Source organism: Fundulus heteroclitus, chromosome 8 (genome assembly GCF_011125445.2).
Source record: "Fundulus heteroclitus isolate FHET01 chromosome 8, MU-UCD_Fhet_4.1, whole genome shotgun sequence".
Lineage (NCBI taxonomy): Eukaryota > Metazoa > Chordata > Actinopteri > Cyprinodontiformes > Fundulidae > Fundulus > Fundulus heteroclitus.
Genome location: NC_046368.1, coordinates 1,816,936 through 1,827,827, shown reverse-complemented (window position 1 = coordinate 1,827,827; position 10,892 = coordinate 1,816,936). Strand labels below are relative to the sequence as shown.

Here is a 10,892-nt window from a genome sequence, read left to right as displayed (position 1 = left end):
ACCTGCTGGGTTTCCTTAGAGAGGAAACTTTCTCACCAACCTGGAGGATCTGATGGAAGCTGACTTTCTAAAACAACTACAGAAATAATAAAGGCCATAACTAAATCTAACAAGAATTCAATATAAATATCAGACAGAAATTAAACAAAAGAAAGGCATGCATAAAACAAGGATCTAACAGGACTACTAAAATAATAATCTACATAGCTAACCAGACAGAAACTGAATCTAACAACTACCAGAATCTTTAATAAACATAATGAACAGAAAACTAAACAAAAGACAAACACAATGATCTAAGGATAATTATAACATAATAACCAGATTACAGTATTCCCAGGGAGCTAACATGAGTAATCACATCCTCGGGGATCTTGATCTGCTAATAGACCTGTTAGGTCCTGCAGCAGAATGCTGATGTTAGATTCCTGTCCTGTAATGAATGACTGGTTGGAAAGTTTCCTGATGAGGAGCTGATGTTTTGCTGTGAATTTCTGCCATGGCCCCTCTTCCAAAACGCACTTCCTTGGAAGTATGGGACTGGGAAGCTGGTTTTACCCACAAATTCAGGACCACCAATGGCATCAGAGGTGGGGATTAATTCCTTTTCTGGTTTTTAAGTGCTTTAAAATGACCTTTGGTGAATTTTTGTGGTTTATTGTCTTTTCTTTGTTTTTTGCAGTTATTCCTTAATTTTATTTCTTTTCTCTGAACTAAAGTCTTCATGATTTGAAGTTGATTTTATGCTTAGAGGACTGTTCCTCACCTTTGCTCCAGATCTAAACTGTTCTCCACCATGTCTGTAATCATCTGACACTCAATCTTGGGCTGTTTGCCTTTTGTTGTTGGTTCTAATCCGTCTCTTTGATCATTGAATCTTCCTTTTCTGAAATTAGCTTGTTTGTAACAAAGTAAACCTTATCAGTCTTGTGTTCCAGTCCAAGCACAAACACTGGTTTTCTCCCTAACTCCTTTTCATCTGTGGTAATAGCTTTAGTGTTGTTGATGATTATCTGAGCTGCTGTCCAATCAGAGAACAACGCTAAGTAACCTTTGATCAGTTTGGACTCTGGATATTCAGCTGCAGACAAACACATGGTCCTCCCTCTCCGCACTGTGTGATACATGATGAAGCTTCCTCTACATGCTCCTTTTTTCCTGTTCCCCTCAGTCCTGTTGGTCGGGATCTTCTTCCCTCTGACTGATGGCGGACACATCCTTGCCTTTCCAGGTGAGTACAGCCACTGGCTGAACATGCGGACCATCATAGAAGAGCTTGTCAGAAGAAACCACAAGGTCACCATCCTGGTGCCGGATGCATCACCATCTGTCAACTACAACAGTAGCCAAGATGCTGCCAAGTTCAACTTCCTGGTGTTCAAGGTGATGAGATCCAATGACTAGTCCAAAGATCAATGCCTGTCAGTCAGTGTTAGCCAATGTCGATCCACTATCGGACAGTTTGAAACATCGTCTTTAAATGTGTGTGGTTTTACTCTTGAATGCCCTGACAAAGTTTCCCCTTGTTGGTTTGTAAGTAGTGACCAAAAATAGATTAATTACCTGATCAGCTCTATGTTTCCTTTTTCAGGTTCCGTTCAGCAGATCAGACATGGATGGCATAATGCAAGATTTTATACAGTTCTCCATGTACCAGGCCTATAACTCTTCCATGCTGCATCGGTTTCTGGTGCCACTGACAATCTTGGGGAGGTATTCCCAAATAAGCATGCAGCAATGTGACGCTATGTTGAAGAACCAGGAGCTGATGGCTACCCTACGGGACTCAACCTTCAATGTAGTCCTCCTGGATCCCATGGTGGTTTGTGGAAACCTTGTGGCCGAAATGCTTGGCGTGCCACTAATCCTTTCACTGCGTTTCTCGTTTGGCAGCACCTTGGAGCGTCACTGTGGTCAGGCATCGATGCCGGCGTCCTTCGTCCCGGCCTCTCCGCTGCCGTACAGTGACCGCATGACGTTCCAGGAACGGCTGATCAACATGTTAATGTACATGGGAACGTCTGTGCTGAGTGAACTGCACTGGAGAAAGACGCTCGATTCACTTTACACTGAGATCAAAGGTCAGTTCTTATTATCTGTGTCACACCCATCCTCCATCATCAAAAGCAAATCACACAAACAGCAGAAACCTTCAGTAGGGTTAGGCTGCAGGATGAGGGTGGATGGCTTGAACCTTGTGATCTTACAAGCTAAGGCGAATCACAGCTACTGCATACCATAAAGGGTTAGGGCTGCGGCAGCAAACCACTCAAAATTTTGTTATAGTCACAATTGCCTTCTCCAGATGTTTATCAACATTGTCAATTTATTTAACGTTAATATATGACATTTTTTTATCTGTTGCAACTTACTTGTACAGCATATTAAATCTGTAGGCTTATGTAAAAACATTGAGAAATGACCAACACTAATGTTGGCTCCATGAAGGGCCAGCTTTGAGGGGATTACAATGAGATAGATTCCGACGCTGTCAGGTTGTGAATTATATTTTCTGTCATTGTGAAGTGCTTTTCCTCCAGAGAAATAAACCTGACAGGAGCATGCCCTGTGTGAACAGGAAGTCCAAGCAGCTTCTGTAGCTCCCTGGGTAGGGCGGATATTTGGCTGATCAGAACCTTCTGGGACATCGAGACACCGCGGCCAATACCGCCAAACTTTTTCTACGTGGGCGGTCTTCACTGCAAACCAGCCAATCAGCTGCCAGAGGCATGGTTCAACTTCCTGTTGTATTTACAGATCAAAATGATGCAGTGACATAAAGCTTATGTCACTTGCTGCAGGACATAGAGGCATTCGTGCAGAGCTCTGGGGACGCTGGTGTGGTGGTTGTCACCTTTGGGTCCATGGTGACCAGTCTGACAGACGACAGAGCTGATGTAATCGCCACTGCTTTGGGACGAATACCACAGAAGGTCAGATGCCACACCCGCTCATTTTCAGCCGTTTCCTCTTACCAGTTACCAACTGTCATGTGACATCTTTTAGGTAATTTGGCGTTATCGTGGCAAAACCCCAGGGACCCTGGCATCAAATACAAAAATGTTTGATTGGATACCACAGAATGACTTACTTGGTATGACCGCCTGCATCAGCTTTTCGAAGTAAAAGTCTGCTGTCTCTCAGTCTTTCTGTTAGGAGTTTTCAAAATGAATGCTGAATGTATCACATGATTATAGATTTCTCAGTAATAGCTGCTGTTGCTGTTTAGAAAACTTTTCCTGTAAGAGCCCCATGTCTGACCTCCAGGCCACCCCCTGACCCGAGCCTTCGTGACGCATGGCGGCACCAACGGTTTATATGAAGCTTTGTTTCACGGGGTTCCGGTGGTTGGTATCCCACTGTTTGGTGATCAGCCAGATAACCTGGCCCGTCTAAGCCACCGTGGGGCCGCCATCGTCCTCCACTTTAACCTCATGACAGCGGATGAGCTGGCGGGGGCGCTGCATGCTGTCATTAACGAGCCCAGGTAAAGTGGGTGTCACAGGAAGTAGTCTTTACATTGAAAGACTTCTTTTTTATGTTGTCATTTAAAGCAAATACTCTGACTTACCTTTGTTGTAGCCCCTCCTTCACAGTAAAACACATCCACTCCTTTTTCTTCCCATGTTGTCCAGCTTTAGGTCAAACATGCAGACCCTGTCCTCACTGCACCGCCAGCGGCCAGTGACACCGCTAACCACAGCCACCTTCTGGGTGGAGTTTGTGATGCGGCATGGAGGAGCTGGACACCTGAGGCTGGCGTCAAATGACCTGTCCTGGTTCCAGTACTACAGTTTGGACACAGGAGCAGCTCTGCTTCTCACCTTGGCAGCAGGTTCCACCATCGGCTGGGCAGCGCTTCGCTGCTTCCTGCGGCACTGCAGACGGCGAGCGCAAAGAGAGAAGAGTGACTGACCAGTTCAGATGCTGAACTGTAATAATAATAAGGTGCATGTGATTTAATCAGTAAATGGATCAGTCCAGTCCTGACAAAATATTAAATCCAGTTATCAATTACATATCCCATGTCAGAATTCCTTACTTTTCTAGACAGAATCCCTGAAAAGACGAGAGTTCCCCCTGGATCATGCATGGCTTGATTTAATAATACACATTGTATGGTAAATGTTATATGGCCTGTGCTTATGTAGTGCTTCATCAAGTTCTGAGAAACCAAAATCTGTTCAAAAGTTCATACTCTGTCAGTCCTGGTTTATTGTTCAATTCAATTCAGTTTTATTTATATAGCGCCAATTCATGAAACATGTCATCTCGAGGAACTTTACAAAGTCAAAATCAATCATATTATACAGATTGGTCAAAACTTTCTTATATAAGGGAACCAGTTGATTGCTTTAAAGTCCCGACTCCTGGAGAAGCGTAGAGCCACAGGGAGAGTCGTCTGCATTGTTGATGGCTTTGCAGCAATCCCTCATACTGAGCATGCATGAAGTGACAGTGGAGAGGAAAACTCCCCTTTAACAGGGAGGAGAACCTCCAGCAGAACCAGAACCAGGCTCAGTGTGAACGCTCATCTGCCTCCACCCACTGGGGCTTAGAGAAGACAGAGCAGAGACACAGAAAGCTCAGAAGCTCACATTGACCCAGGAGTACTTTCTATGTTAGAGAAGACAGAGCAGAGAAATAGAAAGCTCAGAAGCTCACATTGACCCAGGAGTACTTTCTATGTTAGAGAAGACAGAGCAGAGACACAGAAAGCACAGAAGCTCACATTGACCCAGGAGTACTTTCTATGGTAGATGGTAATAGAGGATGATCTGCCTTCTCTGATGATGTCACAGCTAACAGAACGCCAGACCAGGGGTACCTTCTATGAAGAGGAAAATTACAGAACAAAAACTTAAAAGCTGAAATAACAACAAGCAATGCAGATTGGAGAGCAGTAGGAGAACTCAGCAGAGTGAGAGAAATAGACCCTGATGTCCTCCAGCAGCCTAAGCCTATAGCAGCATAACTATAGAGGTAGCTCAGGGTAACATGAGCCACTCTGACTAGAAGCTTTGTCACAAAGGAAAGTTTTAAGATTAGTCTTAAAAGTAGACGGGGTGTCTGCCTCACGGACCAAAACTGGGAGTTGGTTCCACAGGAGAGGAGCCTGATGGCTAAAGGATCTGCCTCCCATTCTACTTTTAGAGACTCTAGGAACCACCAGCAGACCTGCAGTCTGAGAGCGAAGTGCTCTGTTAGGAACATACGGGGTAATCAGAGCTCTGATATATGATGGAGCTTGATTATTAAGGGCTTTATACGTTAGAAGGAGAATTTTAAATTCTATTCTTGATTTACCAGGAAGCCAATGAAGGGAAGCTAAAACAGGAGAAATATGATCCCTCTGGTTGATTTTCATCAGAACTCTTGCTGCAGCATTTTGGATCAGCTGAAGGCTTTGAACTGCATTTTGTGGACTTCCTGATAGTAAAGAATTACAATAGTCCAGCCTTGAAGTAACAAATGCATGGACTAGTTTTTCAGCATCACTCCTGGACAGAATGTTTCTAATTTTGGCGATATTCCTGGGGTGAAAAAAGGAAACTCTGGAAACCTGTTTAATATGGGATTTAAATGACATGTCTTGGTCAAAAATAACACCAAGATTTTTTACTTTATTACCAGAGGCCAAGTTAATGCCATCCAGATTAAGTGATTGGTTAAGAAGTTAATTTTTTGAGGACTCTGGTCCAAAGATTACAACTTCGGTCTTGTCAGAATTTAGATGCAGGAAATTTAAAGTCATCCAGCTTTTGATGTCATCAAGACATGACTGCAGTCGAAGTAACTGATTGGATTCATCAGGATTTATGGATAAATATAGCTGAGTGTCATCAGCATAACAGTGGAAATTAATCCCATGCTGTCTGATAATTTTGCCGATCGGAAGCATATATATATAGTAAAGAGAATTGGTCAAAGGACTGAACCCTGTGGTACTCCACAGGTGACCCTAGAGTTTGAGGAAGATTTATTATTAACATGAACAAACTGGAATCTGTCCGACAGATCAGATTTAAACCAGCCTAATGCTTTCCCCTTAATCCCTACAGTATGTTCAAGTCTTTGTAGGAGAATATTGTGATCAACTGTATCAAATGCAGCACTGAGATCTAACAGGACAAGTATAGACACAAGTCCATTATCTGAGGCCATGAGAATATCATTAGTGACCTTCACCAGAGCTGCTTCAGTGCTATGATGAGCTCTGAAGCCTGACTGAAACTCCTCAAGTAGGTCATTGCTTTGTAAATGTTCACAAAGTTGATTAGCAACTACTTTCTCAAGAATCTTAGATAAGAAAAGAAGATTAGATATAGGTCTGTAGTTTACTAACTCATCTTGATCAAGAGATGGTTTCTTAGGTTATTAATTGGCCTGGGACTAATTAATAAATCAGACTGAAAGATGGTTGCTACTCCTCCTCCTCTTCCCACAGATCTGGGAATGTGGAAATTTCAATAATTGGAGGGAGTTGACTCATTTATACTAACGTAGTCCTCTTGTAGCCAGGTTTCTGTGAGAAAAAATAAATCAATCTGATTATCAGAAATCAATTTGTTAACTAACAAAGTCTTTGGAGGGAGAGACCTTATATTTAATAGACCACATTTAATTGTTTTATTTTTTTGGTTCAAAGTGAGCCATATTGATTTTTATTAGATTTTTATGATTTGTTCCTTTTAGATCAGTCTTTGATCTGTTAAGTTTTGGCTGTGGGAAAGTCACCGTCTCAATAGGATAATGGGTGGGTAACAGTACAGAAGCTGCAGAGAGGTGTGTTAAACTACGGCTCTGCTTCCTGGTCTGGACCATGGGTTGTCAGCATTTAGGAGAACTAATAAATCCGGCCAGATTTCTAGAAAGAAGAGCTGCACCATCCAAAGTAGGATGGATGCTGTCTCTCCGGATCAGACCAGGTTTTCCCCAGAAAGTTCTCCAGTTATCAATGTAGCCCACGTCGTTTTCTGGACACCACCTAGACAACCAGCGGTTGAATGATGACATGCGGCTAAACATGTCATCACTGGTCAGATCAGGCAGGGGACCAGAGAAAATTACAGAGTCCGACATAGTTTTAGCAAACTCACACACCGAAGCAACACCAACTTTAGTGACCTCCGATCGGCGTGACCGGGTGTCATTACCGCCAGCGTGAATAACAATCTTACTGTATTTACGCTTATCCTTAGCCAGCAGTTTTAGGTAGGACTCTATGTCGCCCATTCTGGCCCCTGGCAGGCATTTAACTATGGTCCCTGGTGTCTCTAGTGCCACGTTTCTGACTATAGAGCTGCCAATAATCAGGGTCGGCTTCTCAGAGGGTGCATCGCTGAGAGGGTAAAATTTGTTAGAAACGCAGACGGGTTGGTGGTGACCTGGGGGCTGAAATCTAGAGCTATGCTTCCTACGAACTGTCACCCAGCCAGCCTGGTTACCCGGCTGCTCGGGTGCTTCTGGAGTACCACTAAGTGAACTAACGCTAGGTCTATGTGGCTCCGCGCTAGCAGAGGGGCGGCTATCAGCTGGTCTTTCCACAGCACGGAGCCGGGTCTCCAATTCTGACACCCTCGCCTCCAAAGCTACTAAAACACTACATTTATTACATGTACCATTATCACTAAAGGAGGCAGAGGAATAACTAAATATCTGACAGGAGATACGGGGAGACTTAGACAGAGACGGAAAACATACCCAGCCATCACAGTGTCTCAAGACGTTTCAAGATGTCTGAATAAGAAGAATCAAGACGTCTCAAGACATTTGTGCACATCAAGACATCTTAGGACATCTTAAGACAAAAATCTGAAGACATGCACCCATGTCTTAAGACATGAAATTGCAGGAAATGGGATGCTCTCAGACAGACACCCTTTGCAACCTGTTTCAAAAGCATGGCCAAGCTATCTTGTTTTAACAGGGGTTTTATGATTACAAAATTTGGGGTGGAAAGGGAAAAATATGGGCATCATGGGTTGTGTTGCCTTTCAGGCATGAATCTGAATGGATCTTTGTTTTGAAGGAGCTCTTATTTTGAAGGGTAGTGTTTACCAGCATTCCGAATCTCAGGTTTGTTTTCAGTTAGTAAGGCAGTTGGAGGAGGTTAGCAGAGTTCACATTTTGCTACATTTCTGTGTTTAACTTCCTGAATTTATCACTGAAATGTCACAGAGGCAAATTCGTAAGTTGATCATTTCATAATTACATTCATAATTACCTTTATATGTACTACGCATTATGAGCAAATTGATATGCTGGGCCACCCTATGATTGGTGACTGCAACCGCTCTGAGCGATACCACCAGAGGATCAAGGACTTGGGTTGGTACATTTTCTGTACATTTCATATACTAGGTCCTGAAGGTGTTTGAAGCTCAATGTCTTGATATGTTTGTTGTACTTCAGTTATTGCTCATAAAAATGGTGTCAGTATTGAAAAATGAATGGTGAAGAGGATTGCTGTGTTGGATACCCTTTGCACACTGTCAACACTTAATGATGAAACAGCAGAAAATACATCTATCCTCGGGCTTCCAGGCTACGCCTTGGTTTACAGGCCATCAGGATCAGCCACAGTGATATCTGCAGCTGAACTTCATCAAAGACATGGGCTTGGTAGGGACATCTATGTTACAAAAGAAATTACTAAAATAGTTGTATTATTAAAATATTCTTGGATGTTCCATCAACGATGACTAAAAAAAGGTAACAAAATTATTTTATTTATTGTAATTCATTTCTTAACAGGGTTGCACCTTGGAACCCAAATGCCAGAGCTATCCCACCTGAAAGTGTCAAAAATTATGCGCCAGCCAGACTTCATGGAGAGAATGGGGGATAGAGTCCTGACACAGGAAGAGATGTTACTTGGCCCAAAGCTGTGACTCCTGTAGTTGATCTTAATCCAGTACAGGAAAATACATATTAACAAATATTAATTATACATTATAATGTACTGTAAGCACTGTCTTCTTGTATAGGAACATCATTAACATAATTTGCTTTTATTCCCAAGGTTTGGATAAGGGGAAGCATATCATCAACATCATTAACAACCCTCCCTCTGGGCAACCAGAGAGATGCATTAAACACCAAAGTGCCACACTGTTCCCACAAAAACATAAGTATGTTATCAATGTTTATCATTTGTGTAATAGCAGTAGTAATATACTAAATTCAAAATACTTTTTCACCCAAATTCACAAAATGATGGTACAGAGCAGCAATTGTACCACCAACAAAACATACTGCACAGCATTTCCCAGAAGCTGTGCATCATTTTGTGTATTAGACCCTTGGATATTTATCTAAATAAATGGAATATGCCTTTTATAATATACCTTTTTAATGAATGCAAGTGTTTTAAAAATATTTTATTTCATTCACAGATTTGATGTAAAGACTCTCAAAGTTGGCTCATTTGTGGAGATAGCACCCTTCAACCCGACCCTTGTGAATGACAGTGACAGGCAACCAGTGAAAATCACAACCATATGGGCTACAATCTCTGGTAAAGTTACATCTTGAATATAATGTGTAAGCAGGATTATAGAGAAACCGGGCAATGTAAACCTCATAGCATAATGCATAACACTAGGTTAAGTTACAGTTTTACTAGAGATAATTTGTGTATCCCATGGCTACATGCACAATGTTTCTCCCCAGATATTCCACTGGTCCTGTTTGAGGGTACCACGTTCTTGCTGCAACGCACAGAAGACCCACTGACAGGCTTCTAACAGTATCAAGATGGCTGGAAAAAATAATTTTTCCAGCAATCACTGACAGCCTGCTGTTCCTCCACCACAAATGCTTCTGGGAGCCAATTGAAAACCTCGGGATCGGGACAAAGTCTGCAGCCACCAATGGACAATATTGTCAATTAGTTAAAAAAACATCTATGGGAGCCACCCCGGTGGAAACCTTATGTGGTTACCGTGGAGATGCCTAGAAAAGCGTGCTACATTATCATTTCAGTCTTCTTCTCTGGCAGCCCGCCAACTGGAAAGACACAAACAGTTGTCCCTCACGCTGGGTTTCCCCCACGTGGCACGTGATCTGACGAATCATCTTTTCCCCTGTATTTCCAATCAGCCAGGTCTTGACTTTAAAATTAATCTTTGATCCCGCTGGAAGCCGTTATCTTCGAGGAATCGCTGGACTCCGCTCGTTTTGTTTTGGTCAAACAGATCGTCGGAGAAGCGCCCAGAAAACATGGTGTTTTCTGCTCCTCATGGCGAGGTGATCCGAACCTGCCCGAGCTTCTGCCTTGGAGCCACAGATAGCACCATGCCAGCACCTTCCCACTGAAGCGACACCAAGTAAAAGGCTCTTCTCTTTTTATTTCCTTTTTTTCCCCACATATTCTGGCTGCAGTGCTGCTCTCTGATGAAGAAAAGATCAACCAGTGCACTAAATTCAATAGATGGGCTGAAAATATCCAGTATAAAATACAGAGATTTTCAGGGCATGAAGTATACAATTAAGTTTTTTTTGGTGTGCATGCGTGTGTATGTGTGTGTGTGTGTGTGTGTGTGTGTGTGTGTGTGTGTGTGTGTGTGTGTGTGTGTGGCAGCAGGTGTAGAGGGGGGGGCCTAAAAAGACTGCATTGTACCGGGCCCTAGCAAAGCTGTCAGCTGGCCTGTTAGTGTATGAGGGCATTACTGTTCATTTCATATTTGGTGACAGTTGTGTGTCATCTGTACGTTTATTGCATTTGACCGATGATGCATGTGTGGTGTGGTGTGTGGTGCCCTCTAGTGGATTTCTATGATATTACAGGCCATTTTCATCCTGCATCTATGTGTAGTGGTTTGCCTGCATGGTTATGGATATGCACCTTTATTGTTTCTTCTGTGTCAGATAACCACACACATGCACAT

General features: G+C 42.8%; 1 protein-coding gene across 5 annotated transcripts; it reads left to right on the top strand.

Moving 5' to 3' along the window:
* Nucleotides 1-740: 740 nt before the first annotated feature.
* On the top strand, nucleotides 741-10,414 carry LOC105922597 (UDP-glucuronosyltransferase 2A1). 5 transcript variants are annotated; one of them, XR_004931479.1, is made up of 11 exons: nucleotides 741-1,383; nucleotides 1,592-2,081; nucleotides 2,579-2,727; nucleotides 2,802-2,933; nucleotides 3,007-3,094; nucleotides 3,268-3,487; nucleotides 3,636-3,948; nucleotides 8,758-8,899; nucleotides 9,026-9,134; nucleotides 9,399-9,520; nucleotides 9,676-10,414. XR_004931479.1 is itself a non-coding variant. In XM_012858493.3 (7 exons), the coding sequence occupies exons 1-7, from the start codon at nucleotides 1,126-1,128 to the stop codon at nucleotides 3,913-3,915; spliced, it is 1,617 nt and encodes a 538-aa protein (XP_012713947.2). In that variant the 5' UTR covers nucleotides 742-1,125; the 3' UTR covers nucleotides 3,916-4,193. The 5 variants fall into 5 exon arrangements, 1 of the variants encoding a protein (XP_012713947.2); XR_004931478.1 differs by having other exon boundaries at nucleotides 8,758-8,917; XR_002427677.2 differs by lacking the exon at nucleotides 8,758-8,899.
* Nucleotides 10,415-10,892: the final 478 nt, after the last annotated feature.